Raw genomic sequence first — 18384 nt, 5'->3', positions numbered from 1 at the left:
AGTCTTGTGGTGGCTCTTCGTCCTCCTGGCTGTGCTGCTCTAGGCTGCCCTGCAGCTGTGGTGGGCAGGAACTCTATGCAACGGGATGGAGAAGGGAGAGAGAGATCACCCATCCTTTGTACCCCAAACCCTGTCTTCCCTGGCCACCGAGCCCCTGGCCTGCACCCTGTGTTAGAAAGGCGAGCAAGACGTGCAACTCAATGCTACCAGTATGCTTTGCAATGCAAGCCATGCAAAGCAACCCACCCCAACCTTCTTGGCTCCAGGACAATCCCAGACTTGGGGTGCACATGGGACCCCCAAGGCAGAAGCCTCCCGGTGCCGCAGCTCTTGAGCAAACCCCTGACTTCCTTGTGCTGATTGGAAGGCTGGAGGCTTCACAGCCTCCACTGACCAACCTCTGTCCTGTACTTGCTGCTAGCCTTGTGCTGCTCTTGGCTGTGCTGCTCCTACTACCCTGCCGGGGCTCATTCACTAGTGGTTACTGGTGGAGCCGCACCACCTTGCCTGCCATCGCCTTCAGACTGTACCTCTCCCCTGCCCTGTACAGCTTTAATGGGTAGGAAATCTGTTGGCCCTGCAGCGGGACAAATGGCCTTGGAGGTGCACCAGGCAGGAGCACACCCACCCCTTCATTTTGGGGTAGGGCTTATACTAGGCCCACACTTAAAAATCAGGCTGTCTTATTTTGGGGAAAACATGGTAAGTCTATGCTATTACTGTTGCTATTCTTTACCTCATTTTGCATTGGATCTGCTTTTTCTGTCCATCTTAATCCTTTTATTTCATTTTATAACTTTTGAAATGAAGGGTTACTCTACTATTGGTCAATGGTCACAATAAAATTTTTCAATTTTATGAAAGATTTACTTATTCTAAACTAATTTTGTATTCTCAACAAAGACGGCTTATCTGAAATCTATAGTACCATGACTGGAGATACATCAAATCCACTTGCGATAATCTCTTCCTCCTTACCTTCTTTCTGGAAAGCAGTTACTATGGTGATGCTGATTCTGAAGTGTATGATAACAGATTGCAAAGTACAAGACAAGCTTTTTTTTTTTATTCGTTCAGTTGAATTAAATCTTTATCTTCAGAGGATTTATGATCTTTTGTTACAATTTTTCAGGTATAAATTTAGTTGGAATGTTATAAAATTAACCTTAGTTATATTTAGTTTGTTGTAGGCTTAAGGAACTATATATTAAAATCCTAAATGTAAAGTAATTATGCTTAGAAGCTTAAAAAGAAAAACCTCTAATTAGTCTTGCCCTATATATGATCTCCTGGCTAGTCTGATTGTTTCTGTGTTTGAGTTTAATTAACAAAAGCAGTAATTAACAAAATACTAATCTTTATAATTTATGTATCTTGCCTTTAAACAGGTGAAAAAGCAATAGTTAAATCCCATCATCTCTGAAGCATTCTTAAGAAAAATATATTTAATAAAGTTGCCATTTGGGTAATTGTTTCAAATAACTACCCTGAGATTGGGATCATGGAATGTAGAAAATGCAGAGTGGAAAAAGATGCAGATATATCATCCACCCTGAATGTATCACAAGAAGCAAAATGTCTCCAAAAATATGAGGTTGATAATACCTGTTGTGATCTTCAAATGGGACCTGAGTATTCCATTTCAAGCCAGTCATGTTATTTAGATGCCTCATTTTTAAACTTATCAAAAGAAAACCTAATTTCATCAGCCAAAGAAGAATTTACTTATGTCCATAAACAGCAACACAATACAAATGAAATAAATACTAATACAGAGTTCTCATACTTTAAGAATGAGAGTGCAAACAAATGCAATTATTTTGATGATGACTCTCAGTTAGAATATCACAGTGCTGAAGAACAAGATTATGTTGATTGTGTCTGTTCATATAGGCAGAAAACAGAAAATTCAGAAAGTTTTCAAGAAAAGGAAATGGTAAATGAAAATGATGTTACAGATCAGCAGCCATTGGACAAACCTGAAGATACATTTTCTACATCAAATTGTGTTGTTAAGGATCATTACAATGGCAATGAAATATCAACATTCTCTCAGATGTTTAAAGATGTCAGTTGTACACAGAACCAGCATATAACTTTAAGTGAAAAAAGAAATGAAAGTCTTAGCATGTTTTATAGTATTATTAAAGATTCATCTCATATTAAGGTTAATAAAAAAAAGAATTCAAAATTGTTTTTAACTAGCAAAGCTGAGATGGAAGAAAAGATTAAAGTAAAATTTCTTAATGATACCACACTGAAATCTATTACTGAAGAAATACTTCAAACAAGCGATTATCTAAATAAAACTGGAAATCCAAATATATTATGCCAGGAGAGAAGGTTACTACCTTTTCCTCAGATTTCTCATAATACAGAAGATTCAAATACATGTGCTTACAAACCATCAGTTATAGTTAATAAGGATATCTACAATTCCTGTGAACATTATAGAAATTGCATTGAGAATTTTTCTAGTTCAGAATTGAAATGCATCGTAAATACACACCATGAATGTGATAAAAACCAAAGTACAATTAACCAAGCTATTGATGCAACTGCTGACTTTAGAGCTAGTTTTACAACAAGTCGTGCCATTAATGTTAAAAGTCCAGTGGCATCTAAGGCACAAAACACTGTGATAACAATGATGAGTAAATGTAGACCCAGGGAATGGTTGGCACAAGATTCAGAAATACTGCCTGAAATAGTTGACTGTAGAAGTGTTGCCTGCAATACAGACTGGTCGTATAATATCTCTGGCAATGTGGATATGATTGACTCACAAATAGCAAAATCTGATACGTTGGAAGATCTCATTACTAGTGATGCTACAAAACATGGATGGAAATTGAATTCTGAGGTAATTGAAAAATGCTGGGGCGTTTTATTTAATTACCAAATTATTTCCTTGTATTTCTAATAATTCTGGGTAAAATATATAAGCTGGTATGCTTGTGTAAAGAAACTTTCTCAGAATAGCTTTGGAATAATGCTGTAATCCACAAAAACCCTTTCTCTCCCTCCCCCATTGTGATGGAGAAGTGTTAGGGGTCTGATTGATTTTTAAGAGGAAGACCTTAGTCATATTCATTTTATAGATGCCAATATATTTGTTTTAAATATCTGTAAAGTACTATAGGTAGTATAAATTATTACCTATTGTATAAATATTAATTATACATTAAAATACATTTCAACACTTTCTCCCATTCATGTATGCCTCCGAAATAGAAGTGTGGTAAGGAATCTGTTTCTCTAGTAATTTGAATTTTGGCAAACAGTATTAAAAACATATCCTGGTTTCCTTTTGTAGATTTAAGTATCTTCCTCAGAACTTTTTGAAGAAGTCCAGTGAAAATTTTCATGGCAACTATTGTAGGACTATCTTAGAACATAATGGTCAAATACTTAATATAGGCTTGATTGAAAATTAATAACTGATGAGAATACTTTAATGTTAGTAGTTACTTGCAGATACATAATTTTTTATACATTGATCTTTCCAGGATCCTTTGGAATGGAGTAATAGCAAATATTTGAATGAAATTTCATACAGGTATGATCTAAAAAAATGTTTTTCTTTAAAATAACAAATAGTCCTCAACCTATGATCAAATAGTCCTCAACCTATGATCATAATTGAGACTACATTGTTTGGTCCCAGCAGTTGTTAAGCAAGAAATCACATTTCTGCTTTGCTAAAGAACTGTAATGCTGGCATTTCCAGTTGTGGTTGTTGTTAAGTGAACTTGCAAATTGTCACGCAGATGGAATAAAAGCTGCTTGCCAGAAAGATTCCAGTCATGGGACTGAATTCCTCTGAAAGGCAACCCTTTTTCTCTCAGAGGGATAAAAAAGCCACCCCCTTTTTTGAAATCATATGTCCATTCAAGATGGGTTCTTCTTCATCGTCCCAGTCTCTTGTTGCATTTCCTGGTAAGCACAAATCGCCATTTCTAAAAAGCCAAAAATAGATCCAAAAGAGCCATCTTCCTCCTGAAGTTTTTCAAACTGCATTTTCAAATCTTCAAAGGACACCATTATGAGCAGAAAAGGATTTTTTTTTTAAGCAATCCAAATGTTTTCTTAGTCTTTCCAAAGATAGTTAAAGTCCCAAAGTCAATTGCTCTTCCTGGGGGAGAATTCAATTAGATAATTCCAAGACATTTTTTGGAAGTTTGGAAGTTTAATTACATTTAGTCTCTAATCTTATAAAACTCCAAGCCATCTTCTTCAACACACATTAGTATAAATCATTTATCTCTCTTCCTTCCCCCTTAAAGCAAAAAGATTTGAGTTTTAAAGAGTCAATATATGAAGATATAATTTCCCCTTGGCTTCAATTTTGAAAGTAAATACCTTCTATTGCCCATACGAGTGTTTCAGGTTTCCATCTGCTGCCTCCGTGGGAAGGAAAATGAGGAAAAAGAAAAGGTTTTCCCTTACTCATCCACCGCAGCTTGCCGATTCTTTGGAAGACAATAAATCACTTAAAAAGCCAAAGTTCCAGGGTATTCAGATGTTAATTGTTGTCCCGGCTCAGCCAAAAGCTTTCTCTGTTTTTTCTTTATTCAACACCACTCCTGCACAATCTTTTCCCGGATGCCAGCCTCTTGATGGCGGCCATAAGACCACCGCTGCATCGTCCTGAGAAAAGGAAGTTTAAAACTGGATGCGGGGGTGGATCTGCGACATCCCCCCTCCCTTCCCCAGATCTTCCCTGTCTTCGGCTGAATCTACAAAACAGCCTTATCCTCCAAATCCATCAGGATCGGAGGCACCAAGACGGTGAGCCCAGCAGGGATCGCGAGGAGACGCAAATCCCTGCTGCCACCAAGATTCCAGTCATGGGACTGAATTCCTCTGAAAGGCAGCCCTTTTTCTCTCAAAGAGGGATAAAAAAGCCATCCCCAAATCCAAATAGGCTTTTGGCATGGAGCGTTTACAGCATGGGGTATTTGCAGCCGATCCCCAGAGAAAAAATTCCTTCTTGTTTCTGGGGACTGGCTGCAAATCTTTCTTGGATTTTGGGATGGACCTTTTTCAGCCAGTCCCCAAAAACTAGAGGGAGGTCTTTTGGCAGCAGCTTGCAACCTTCAACATCACCTATTCCATTCATAGAAGTCCTGTGAACCTAATCTCTTCAAAATTAACAAAATTACAGTTAGATCTGAATTAGCGAATAGTTATATTAGAAACCAAACTGAGTACACCAAAGTAATTTCTTAAAGCTATTCTCAATGCAATAAAATATTACTACACTCATTAAGGGATTTTTTTTCTTTGTCCCTTCAAATTAGTGTTGACTCTTGGTGATCACCTGGACTAAACCTGCAGTTTTCTTGGTAAGGTTTTTGGGAAGTAGTTTGGCCTTACCTGTTTCTAGAGCTGAGGGAGAATGACTGGCCCAGGATCACCCAGCTGGATTTGTATCTAAGTCCAGGACTAGAACCAGTAGTGGTATTCGGCCGATTCACACCGGATCGGGTGAACCGGTAGCAAGAATTTGGTGTGGGTCGCAGAACCTGTAGTAAGTTCTGGCTGGCCATGCCCCCCACTTGGTCGCACTCCCGCCCGATGCTCGCTCACCCTGCCTGCCTGACATTCACCTAAGGTATTTCTTTTTTTTCCCTCCCGATAATCAGCTGTACATAAGATCAGCTGTGCTGAAATTCCCCTTGCTGGGGCCCAGGAAGGCAAAAAATGGAGGGAGGAGCTAAGCCCCCCCTCCATTTTTTGCCTTCCAGAGCCCCAAAGGAGCCTTAGGGGAGCAAAAATGCCCAGAGGCTCCCTCCCAGAGGCTCTTTTGAGGCTAGGAAGTTCCCAAAATTGAGCTTGGAGGGGTGCTGCATGCCCCTCCCATGCTTTGTTCCTTTTCTTCCTGAGCCCCAGAGGAGCCTTAGGGGAGCAAAAATGCCCCCCTCAGAAGCTCTTCTGTGGCTAGGAAGCTCCCAAAATGGAGCTTGGAGGGGTGCTGCATGCCCCTCCCATGCTCTGTTCTTTTTCCTGAGCCCCAGAGGAGCCTTAGGGAAGCAAAAACGCCCCTCCCAGAAGCTCCTCTGGCTAAGAAGCTCCCAAAAATGGGTGGGGGCTGCAAAAAAAGCCATGCCCACCCAGTCACATGGCCAGTCCACCAAGCCATGCCCACAGAACCGGTAGTAAAAGTTTTTGAATCTTACCACTGACTAGAATTCACTATCTTTCAAGTTTTCTAGCCTGGTGCCTGAAATCACTGTACCAAACTGGTTCCTTTCATTGAAGGAATAGCTGACAGAAACAAAGAAAAAGAAAATACATTTCTAATTAGTCCATATTTCTTGGTATTAATATTAACTAACATTTCTATTTGAAAGGATGATGCAACTATCAAAAGAAATAAGTTGTTTGCCAAACTGTTGTAAAGAAACACTACAGACAGCCATCAAAGCTGAAATTGAGCTTTTAAACCTTCGTTATCAGATGTTTTATCAGCACTGCTGGCAGACTTGTAGACTTTTTATGAAAGAAAAGGAAAATATAAGCAGGTTTGTAAGAAATTATGTTTAAAATAAATAGGTTATATATAGAAGACATAACTTCAGGTATAAAAATAATACCCATTATATTATTCCAGAAAGGAGGTGCACTAAAGGATTACACCATTAGTTATATAATTTTCTCAGGTTGTGTGTATGCTTGATATTTAAATGTCCCATTGCCACAAAATTAACCTCTTCCTGACTTTCACTTTTGTTTTCCCCCCACATCAGCTATACAGCTTTTTCCCATTTTTGTTTCCTTCTCTGCAAGTTTTATATCTTTAACCTGCCATCTCCAATTGTTGGTATTATTCCTTTAAATTTATGTCTGGGTTCTATAAATAATTTAAGAAAATGAAAATGGTCATGGTCAGAAACCAGAGTTTTATATGAAGTTATTTCAGTCATCCCTCTTTTTTTCCTAGCATTCCATTCAAATGTGCTTTCCTGGAGGCTAAGACAGTTATCTAAAGGATTGTATGATTCCTGAAGGATACTTTCAGAATCCTTTACACTCTTTGGTTCCAAGATTAACTATAGTTATTTCTCAGCATAGAACCTACTTTCCAGTTCTTTGAGTATTCAGTATGCCAAATTCAGCCAATGTAGTCCTGGCTGCATCATCAGAGAGATAGCATCAAGATCACAAGAAGTGATAGTTCTGTTGTATACTATAGTGAGGCTACATTTGGAATACTGTATCTAGTTGTGGTCACTACAATACAAAAAGATACTGTGACTTTAGAAAGAGTGCAGAGAAGAGCAATGAACATGACAAGGGTCTGGAGATTGAAGCACTTAAAAGTCTCTGCTCAAAACTAGATGCATTTCTTTAGGTAGACTGACCGAAGCGTTGTAAAGTGGACTAACTTTCTGTTATTTGAAAAAAAATAATTATTTCTTTTATCTATTTGTATCCTGCCTTTATTGTTTTTACAAATAACTCAGGCTGAACATATGCAACATATATTTCTCCTCCTATTTTCTCCACAACAACCCTGTAAGGCGGATTGGGCTGACAGAGAGTGACTAACCCAAAATCACCTAGCTGACTTTTATGGCTAAGGAGGACCTGATTTCATGATCTCTGAATTTTTTGCCTGGTACCTTAACCACTAGATCAGGGTTATCAAACTCAAGGCCCATGGGGTGCTTAGATCTGGTCCGCAGGGCCACCCTGGAAACAGCAAAGGACCCGTGGTGTCTACCAGCGGAAACAGAGCTCAGGGGACCACACTTGAGCTCCATTTTCACTGGCAAAGGGCTGCAGGATGCTGTCATGGCCGAAAACAGGATCCCCCGAGCTCTGTTTTTACTGGAAGAAGGCTGTAGGAGGCCATTGTGGCCGAAAACGGGGCCTGGGTCAAACACAACCCTGATGCGGCCCTCAGTGTAATAGAGTTTGAGTTGCACTAGACCAAACTTCACTTTATATTGCCTCACATTCATGTTTAATCAGTTACTATTCCAAGATATTTTTCACAAATGGTATAGTCAAGCTAGGTATTCCGAATAGTCTTGGAAATTAAATTAATAAATAATAAAATAAATGAACACTATTCATCTAGTTCTGGAAATTAGAATTCAATCAGGAAATACGGAATAATGAGGCTAAACACTCTTTCTCTAAAAAGGTACTGATCTTCCTTGATATTTCAGGTATATATTATTTTGTAAGAACAACTAAATGTATTTACATACTTAAATACATTTCACATAAATTTAAAAATGTTTTATATATTTGAAAGAATGGATGCAATTTATGCCTGAAAGGAAAGGTTTCAATAAAAATGTAATTTAAGGCAAGATTAGTAAGAAAACTGGTTGGAAAATATTTTGTCTACCTATGGAAATACTGCATTTATTTAATATTTTGTCTTAATTTTTAGTTCACCACTTGGAACCAGAAAATCGGTGTCAGAAATGTTATTGTCACAAGATAATGAAGTATCTTTACTGCACTTAGTGAGTTGGGACTTGGCTTTTTTGCATAGTTACTTCATTACTTTGAGTTTGTGGTCTTTTAAAATTAAGTATTTGAATGCAAATTCAAAAATAGAAAACATTTTAGTATCCATACCTCAAAGCATATATATATTATGTAATATATATTGTTATATTTTGAACATGGAAATAATAAACTTGACTAATATATACTAATTCATTTTTTGTTTCAAACTGCTCAATTTTTAAAGTAATATTCAATGAATGAATGAAATTTAATTAGCAAAAGTAATTCAAGTTTCTATTGTGATAATTCTGAGGAAAATTCTCAGGAAAATATTATGTAAGCCGAAGTATCACTGAAAGTATCACTGAAAGCAAAATTCAGTATAGGCTTTTTAATAGATTACATCTCAAAAGAATGAAAACAGTGATTCTCATCAGTGCCTTTCCAAGATAGAGGAGAAAGAAAACAGCCTTGAAGAGAAAAGTAAGTTCAACTTCTTTCTTTAAATTGTACTTGGAGCTAAACCAATACTCAATCCATGTCCTATAATGTAGATGTAATATGTGTTCAAACATCAAGAATCAGTTAAAACATAGGTTTCTGCCTTCTGGAGTAATTGTAATTTCAGAATACTTTTTTCATGTATTCCTGTGCAAAGTATTTTATAATATTACAGTAATCTATATTACAGTAATCTATGTAGATGGTTGTAGATCACATGCTATTGTCACCTGGTCTTCTGTGCAGATTAGGAAACAGCCAGGATGAACAAAGGCCACTCTGGCCACTGCTTACTTCTGTTGCTAAAGCAGGAGTCATGAGTCCAAATCCTCAAATGATAAACCTGATCTTGAATAGATAGATCTGTCCAGAATTATAGTGGTGCTGAAGGAGACACTCATTGTACCAACCTGTGTTGCTTGGGTGCAATTTGAGCCATTTATACCTTACCATCAACATATCAACAGCATTCCCTTCACAACCAAGGATAGCAATATATAGCTGTGTGTCATCAACATATCCCAATGTTGGGATAACTGCCTAGAATTGCTTCAATAGTGAAATGAGAGGCATATGAATTTAGTAAATAAATAAAGCAAATAAATATATTGTCACAGATTCACGTGTTCAGTCCTTCATTCAGTGCAATAGCCAGTGAGAAAGGTGAACTACTTAATTCCTTCTTTGCCTCTATGTACATGCAAAGAGAAAAAATAGTCTGACCTACCAAAAGCAGCACTGTGGGAAACCGAATAGGAATGTAGGTCAAAATAGACAGGAAAATGGTAAAAAAAAAAAAAAAAAAACACCTATCCACTCTATACAAGTTCAAATCACCAAGACCAGATGGTTTACATCCCAGGGTTCTGAAGGACCTGGCAGATGTGATCTCAGAAGTACTGAGAAAAATCTTTCACTGCTCTTGGAGCACAGGGGAACTGCTAGATGACTGAAAAAGAGCTGATGTCGTTCTAGTGTATAAAAAGGGGGATCTGGGAGTCCACAGACCAATTAGCTTGACATTAATAATTACAGAAAACCTGGAAAAGATAAACAGGTTTGTAAGCATCTAGAAACGAACTAAGAGATTAACAGAAAGCAGCACAGTTTGTTAAAAACGGACCATGTCAGATAAACCTTATAATATATCCATAATACATCCCTGATAGACTAATTTAGTCACTCTATCAAAGGAAGCAATAACAGGACAATGAAGGGACCTTGGAGATCCTCAAACCTTTGCTCAAGTACTATATTATTTTAGACAAACAGCTGTTCAATCAGTTTTTTTAAAAAACCTCCAGTGTTAATATTGCCTCCCCAACTTTGCATCATCTGCAATTTGATGAGCATTCTTTCAAACTCTTCATCTAGGTTGTTTATGAAGATGTTGAAGAGCACTGGACCTAAGGAGAACCTTAAAGTACCCACCTGCACGCTTCCCTCCACATAGTTGTAGTTCCGTTGAGAGCCACACGCTGAGTGTGGTTTTCCACCTAATTGCAGAGCTATTGGCAATGATATTATCTCACATTGCTTTATCTTACTAAGAAGTACACTGTGGTCTACTTTATCAAAAGCCTTACCAAAATCTATATCCACAGCATTTCCATGGTCCTAGTCATTTTATCGAAGGCAATAACTTTTGTTTTGCATGGCTTGTTCTTCAACAAACCCACGGTTGCTTCTGTTAATCACCATCATTTGTAAATGCTCACAAATCTGCTTGATTACATTTTACAGAATTTTCACATGTATCAATGTCAAGCTGACTGGTCTGTAGTTTCCTGGATCCATCCTCCCTTCCACCCCCCCCCCACCCCCCATTTTTTAAGATTTGAAGCACATCAACTCTTTTCCAGTTTTCTGGCAGTTTCCCTATGCTACAGGAGCTCTGAAAGATTTCATTCAGTAGTTCCAAGATCTGCCGTTCTTTCAGTACCTTGGGGTATAAACCATCCAATCCAGGATACTTTAACTCATTCAGATAAGCTAGGTGTTCTCTTACCAATTCCTCACCTATTTAGTTAGGATCAACACCCAAAAAGAGGATGCATGGGAGCAATAAGAATTATGACAGAGACTTCTTTGCAACTTATGCTGGTATGCTTTGCAACCTCTGAGAGCATACTCATTTGTTTACTTTTAATTATTATTGTAAGGTTCTTTAAATACACAAGAAATCAGTGAAGAATGGTTAGATGCTACAGAGAACCTAACAACACTGGAGTCATCAGTTTCAAAAGGTCAGTACTGATTTTGCATTGGTTTGGAATAATGCAGATAGTGCTGTAAATTTTGATTGGTTTTTTTCCCTGGAAGTATAGGAAAGCTCTTTTTTGTTGTCTTTTGGGCGATCCTATGCATAGACTTGTCCCTGTAGAAAGTGTTTTTAGAGATTTTATTTGAGAATTAATGCTTATCTCTTACCTCAAGGGAAAAAGTATATATTAATTTATATATTGAGAAATTTTGTTTTCTCCTACGAGATGAACTATAAAGGAAAGTAAAAGTAAGTACAAAATAATCTATCCATTTTTGTTTTTTTATTTGTTAGCTAACTGCACCATTCTCAATTTATATTTCTTTAGATGTCAGAACTGCCATCATACGCTAAGTTTTGCATTTGCTAGCTGCCTGTCAGCCATGGATATGGGAAGAGAAACTAGATGTGAGGGTGGGGCGAGTGTCTTCCAAAAATACCATCTCAAGGTCAAAGCTATGGAAATGAAATGTAATGGCTAATCAGCCAGCCCATTGTTGAAGAAACAGTTACCAAAACAATCTATTCAAATATAATTGGACAATAAGGGACTATCGGGCACGAACTGGGGAGGAACTGGACAGGGAAAGTTAACTGGGAAAATTTGGCATGTGAATCTTTAATTCTGGCTTTGCTATACAAACATCTAAGAAAAGCGAGCCTAAAGAAGAAAACAAATACACCCAAATTGGACAAATAGAAAACGAGCATCTACCATAAAAATGACCCTATCTATGAACCTAAAAAGGAAGACTGATGGAAACATGTCATTTTTAGAAGAAAACAAACAAGAGTAAATCCCTTCTATCTATCCTAGCCCACTCCAATGAAGCCCTTCTGAAACTGAACAATTGCTTTCAGAGTATTCCCGTGGAAGAAAATAAGTAGACATCTGTAAAAGCAGTCATCAATACTTTTTAAAAAAGAGGCAAAACCCAGCATTCCTGTGATAGGAAGAAAAGTATTCCAGACTTCCGTAGGGGAAAAAAGATGTGTATTGGTGATAGGAGATTCAATTCTTAGGGGAACAGAAACTAGTCTGCAGACCAGATAATCAAACTAAAGACAGGTATTTTGCTCTCTAGAGCAAAAATCAAAGATGTAACTGAGAATCTTACTAAAATAATCAAATCCATGGATTACTACTCTCTTCTACAAGTAGAGACCAATGACAGAACAATGAATTGGAAAACAATAATGAGATTATGAAAAGCTAGGGAAGAAAGTTAAATAAGAGCACAGGGAAGAAGGCGGAGCCTTCTTGCTGACAGACTGTAGATCACGATTCTCTGCAGCTATGGTCTGTGCTCTTTCATTAGAGAGCCCCGAAAATTATTAGGGGCTAGAAGCTACCTTGGAGGGGTGGCGGAGTAAGGGGAAGCCGCAAGCCAGGTTGAGGGGAGCCGCATCTCCCCCCCCCCCGGGCTTGGTCTTTTTCCCCCCCCCAAAGACGACTGCAGCAGTGGTTTAAAATGGCCACCCCAAAGAGGAGGACTCAGCTGGATTAAGATTTGTACAGGAGGGAAGAAAGAGGTGGATAACATCTGAACCGGGACAACTGGGCAATACAACTAAACAAAAGTACCCCAGGCTTAAGGTAACATGGAATTTTTAAGAAAAGAAAAGTGAGCGGCGAAATTACAAAGGGACAGGAAAAAAAGAAAAGAAAATATTTTTGGCAGCTAAGCAGGGCTTCGAACCAGGAGAGAAAGAAGCCGGAACTAAAGATTTAACTAAATTGGACTAAAATATTTTGGCAATAAACAGCCATAAAATAAAGCTGGACTTAAGATTGTCAAAAAATAATAATAATAAAGCTTACAAATTGGAGACTGGACTGTGCTGGAATATTGAGGTTCAAAAAACCCTAAATAAAAAAATAGGGGGAAAAGGTGAAGACTTTGTATAATGGAGAGTGCCACCTTTTGACAAAAACTTGAGCTCAAACAAAAGGGAAAGCAACCTCTTTCTGAATGAATTTGTGTGGATATAACATTAAAGAAATATTGAAACAAAGTAAGAATCTTAGAAAGTGAAAGCAGAACCAGAATGAAGAAAAAAACAAGGAAAGACTGACTGTGGGATTGATTCATGTTTTTGATATAGATCCTGGGCTGGAATAACTGAGAACTTTAGAAAATTGAAAGAAGAAAGAAGGAAAGTAAAAGTGGGTGGTTTTTTTGTGTGGACTTTAACAATCATAAAATATACGAGTGTATAATGATGATATCTTAAAAATATGAGAGAATTACTACTGGAAAGAGGCAAATCACTTTGCTCTGTGTTAGAAAAAATGGCAATGGCAATTGAAGAAGAAGAAGAAAGAATTTCAGAGGAGGAGGAGGAGTCAATTCAAGGAGAAGACATTTTAAATAGACAATTAATACAAAGAACACTACAAAGAAGTGGGGAAAGAAGAAAGATTAAAATGTTGAGATTTAAGAAGGTAATCAAAAGGGGGGATACCTGTGAAGTCGAAAGGCAGAAAGAGCCAGCAGAAAAGGGGAAAGGAATATATTAAGAAAGAGAGGGATATAAACTGGAATGAGAAAAGATATGGGGAAAAGGGGGAGGAGAAGCAGTAAGAAACAGGTGTATGAAATAAAGAAATACGGAAATAGTAAAATGTTGAAAAGAAATTGGTTTTTCAGAGATAATGGTTGATGAATTAAAAAGGGGGTTCTGCAGGGTGACAAGGGGTAATCAGAATATTTCTGCAATTAAAAATATTTAGAAAATAGGGTAATATAGATACTGATAACTTATTAAAAATCAAGGGGGAAAATATGCTGCGGAATCCAAATGAAAAAATGTAATTATTATTACTTCTTAAAAATAATGGTTTATTGGGAATCAAGATGATGGAATAAAGGTATATTTTAATCATTGAGGTGTCACACTCAAAACAGTAAAAGAGGGGAAACCTGTACTTGCTTTTTTTTTTTAGTGTTAAAATTTGTATTAATCTAGAATTTATAAAAAGAATGTGCAATGGAAAGGGAATATGACAGACTAAAGAACCAACTAAATTAAAAAGTTAATATAAACTATTAAAAGCAAGAAGAGACATTGGTAACGTTTTTATTATTATTAGGCAAACACATATTGTTTATCTTTATTTTTCAAATAAATATTAAAGGATTTTATTTGAAATAATTGAAATGAAACAAAAAGATGTTCCGATTGAGATTAATGAAAGAGGCTAAAATTAATGTGTTTGTTTCTCTCCGTACTGAAAATTTGGAATGAAAAAGGTAATAATAGAATTAAGTATGCATATATGAATGTATAATTGCTGTTATATTTATTTTATTTATTTTATTTATTTATTTGATTTGTCAATTGTTTACAAGATAATAAGTATAAGTGTATACATAGTTTTGAATACATGAAATGGGTACATATAAGAAAAATAAAATAAAAATAAAAGAAACAATAGGACAGGGACGGTAGGCACGTTGGTGTGCTTATGCAGGGCCCCTAAAGACCTCTTAGGAAAGGGGTGAGGTCAATAGTAGACAGTCTAAGGTTAAAGTTTTTGGGGTTTGGGGAAGAAACAAAAAAAAAAGAATTTGTATGTAAAGGTGATGACCTGGAAATATGCTGTCCACTAAAAAGATATTTTTGTTTTTAATGTGAAAAACTGAATAAAATTTGTTAAAAAAGAAAGAAAGAAAGAAATAGGAGCACAATAAGTGCTTTCAACTGTACTTTCAATAAAAGGCCAACATTCAGTGAAGGAGTAAAGGATTTTAGAAATGAACCATGGTGAGCATTAGCCACATGATGGACTCTTGGCAAGGGATGGGCTGCATCTCACAAGAATTGGGAAGAATGTATTCAGAAAAGGACTTGCTCAGCTTGTCAGAAGGGCTTTAAGCTAAAATTGATGGCACGTGTGGGGGAGAGTGGCCAATCCTTAGGATCTTTAGTACCTAATCTCAAGCGTATACCTCAAGACAACCAGGGAAGGAAGAAAAACTCAGATATAACATAAAAGATATAGGAACCCTACCTATGGTCAGCCATAAAGGACTCAGACACTCAAACACTCAAAGTTTGGGAAATAAGGTGATGTCAACGTACTAGTACATGAGGGCAAGTATGATATAGTTGCCATTACTAAAACTTGATGGGATGAAACTCATGATTAGAATGTACTGGTGGAAGAATACAAGCGATTCAAAAGAAACAGAAAAATATTAGAATGTGTGGAAATGGAAAGATTAACACAATTAAGGAAAATGAAAATACTTTTTGACTTGGGACTTATTTTATCAATGGTTAGCTGACAAAAGCAGAAGTTAGAACCATGGAACTATAAGAAAAGGAACAATGAAAAAAGGAAAGCTCATTAAAAAGAATAAGCAAATATCAGTATTATTATTATGATCACGATGATAGAATGAATATCAATGTAATGAATATTGTAAACACTTTGATGATTATTTCCTAACACTATTTGTACCCAGACACTGTTTAATCAATAATGGAATTTTTATATATTATAAAATAAAAAACTATGCAAAAAAAGAAAAAACAGACCTAATAAAAGAGGAGTTAGAGTTACATTATATGTAAGAGATCACTATATCTCTACAGAAATGCACAAAAACAAGAATGAAACCACCTAGAATGCATATGGATCAATGTAAAAGGAAAACAGAATGACATTGCCATGCAACAGGCTACCCAACGGAGCAGAAGAAATAGCTGAACTTTCCACTAACCAGTTAACAAATGTATATAGGAAGCACTACAGTAGTAATGGGAGATTTTAACTACCATAACAACAACTGGGAGACAAACTGCATCAAGAGGGAGATTGAACAGGTTCTTGACCAACCTAGCTGACAACTTTGTCATCCAAAAGATAGAAGAGGTAAAGCCATACTGGACCTAATTGTTAATAATGATAGAGGGAGTTAAAGTTGCTGAAACTTTGGGCAAGGATGACTTATACTGGAATTCAATATAATGGAAACACAAGCAATAGAACATAATACAGCCAGTGTCTTATACTTTAAAAGAAATCATTGTAACGAACTCAGGAGCTTCGAAAGATTCCATGGGTGAAAATCCTAGAGGGGAAAAAGAGTATAGGAAACTGAAAAATACAATTATAAAAACCCAGTCCAGCCCAATACCCTTGAAAAAAGAAAATATGAAAACCAAGAAAAAACCAGCATGGTTGCACAAAGATTTCTCTGATAAACTGAAAGACAAAAAAGGACAAGTACAAAAAATGGAAAGGGACACATAACTAAGGCAGAATATCAGCAGATAGCCCAAATCTGCGAAGATGAAGTCAAGAAAGCAAAGACTCTGAACAAAGATTTGTTAGAAAAGTCAAAGATAATAAAGTGGCCACTAAAGAGAGAAGATGCCAAAAGATATAACAGGCAGTAGAGAGAAAGCAGAGCAATTTAATTCATTCTTTACAAAAAGAAACTATAGCCCCACCTACCAAAAAGATAACCGTAAAGACAGATTAGAAATAAAAATTAAAGTAAGCAAGAAAATTGTAAAAGAACACCTGTCTGATCTTGATGAATAAAAATCCCTGGGACCTGACAGATTACATCCCAGAGTTCTGAAGGAGTTGGCAGATGTTATCTCAGGACCATTTTACCATATCTTTCAAAAATCCTGGAGCAACGGGAAACTACCTGAGGATTGGAAAAGAGCTAATGTAGTTGCCATCGTCAAAAAAAACGGGGAAAAAAACAGACCCAGGAAACTACAGACCAATCAGCCTAACATCAAGACCTGGGAAGTTATTGGAAAAGATAATAAACAGATCTGTGTACATCTAGAAACAAATAAAATAACTAAAAGCCAGCAGGAGGTTCTTAAGAACAGATAAACCAATCTTATTTCATTTTTGACAAAATGACTGAATGAGTAGATTAGCATAATGCTGTGGTAGTATACGGTAGTAGCCGAAATTGTGGAAACCTTTTGGAAAAAGTGTGTTATGTGATTGCTATCAAGTTGGTTGCATTTTTTGTGTTCTTTAGTGAGCTGTAAAATGTAATAAAATTAAAGTAATGGTGCAAGAGTTTACTGGTCACCCAGAAAGCTACAGTAATAGGCTACAAGGCTACAGAAATAAAGAAATTAGAAGAAAAATTGGTGGAAACTTAACCAAAGATGACATTTCTACGTTTTTGAAGAGGTATAAGGAGACTCAGTCACTACAAAACCACGCTGGTAAAGGCAGAAAAAAGGTGCACAACAGCAAGTGATGATAGAAGAATAAAGAGACTGTGCCTACATGACAAGAAAGTCATCTGGATGTATGCAAGATAAAATGGCGCGATGCCATGTGAAGTTGAGTGCAAGGATTATGGTACTACTACTACAAAAAAGTGTTATTAGCCATCAAACCTAAAAAGTACATTTTTCCCAAAAGGTTTCCACAATTTTGGCCACTGCTGTACTTAGCAAGGCATTTGACAAAGTAGACCAAAACCTACTAGAAAAATGTGGGATAGACAGCATCACCCCCAGATGGATTTGTAATTGGTAATAAATCTGCATGGAAGGAAGTAAGTAGTGGGGTACCACAAGGTTCCATCCTAAGTCTAGTATTCTTTAATACCTTTATAAATGACTTAGATAAGGGAATAGAAGGGGAACTCATCAAATTTGCAGATGATACGAGGAACTGGAAGTGATGTCACAGCAAAACTAGTCGCAAGGGAACGGAGCTCTCTGTCCCTGAGCCGGCTTGTCCTTGTCCATGGGTTCCAAAAGGAGCCAAAACCATCTTAGAGGGGTGGTGAAGCCAAAAGGGGCATCCTGTGAGGTTCCAGAGGAGAACGCAACTCCCCTGTAGAGCCCCAGGGCTTTCTTTGCCCCTCTGTGAAGAGCAAGAAGAAGAGGCAGCCAAGATGGCTGCCACACAGCCGGAGAGAGTTTCACAACTAAGAAGAGGGCAAGAGAGCGGAGCCAGTAAATAGTGTCTGGAACTGGGTGAGAAAAATCTTTTATATCTAATGTGCAACCCTGAGAAAAAAGACTCAGAAAAAGAGTGACTCAGAACTATCTTTAAAGTGGCGGCATCTTAACACAGTGAATAAAATTTCAAGATTTTAAAACAGAAGGAAAAGGAGTAAAAAAGAAAGTTTGCTAAAAATACAGAA

At 37.0% G+C, this 18384-nt stretch overlaps 1 protein-coding gene across 1 annotated transcript in view; it reads left to right on the top strand.

The window, feature by feature from the left end:
* The first annotated feature begins 1501 nt into the window (after nucleotides 1–1501).
* RBM44 (RNA binding motif protein 44) overlaps nucleotides 1502–18384 on the top strand; it is a 40652-nt gene continuing 23769 nt past the window's right edge. The window contains exons 1-5 of the mRNA XM_087923694.1: nucleotides 1502–2863; nucleotides 3510–3559; nucleotides 6357–6527; nucleotides 8871–8923; nucleotides 11136–11219. Coding sequence (XP_087779820.1) covers nucleotides 1502–2863; nucleotides 3510–3559; nucleotides 6357–6527; nucleotides 8871–8923; nucleotides 11136–11219 — 1720 coding nt within the window. The remainder of the gene's footprint in view (nucleotides 2864–3509; nucleotides 3560–6356; nucleotides 6528–8870; nucleotides 8924–11135; nucleotides 11220–18384) is intronic.

Source organism: Pseudonaja textilis, chromosome 1, assembly GCF_049901715.1.
Source record: "Pseudonaja textilis isolate UNSWEBS1 chromosome 1, rPseTex1.2, whole genome shotgun sequence".
NCBI lineage: Eukaryota > Metazoa > Chordata > Lepidosauria > Squamata > Elapidae > Pseudonaja > Pseudonaja textilis.
The sequence above is the reverse complement of the archived record's forward strand: the minus strand, read 5'-3'. Positions and strand labels throughout refer to the sequence as shown.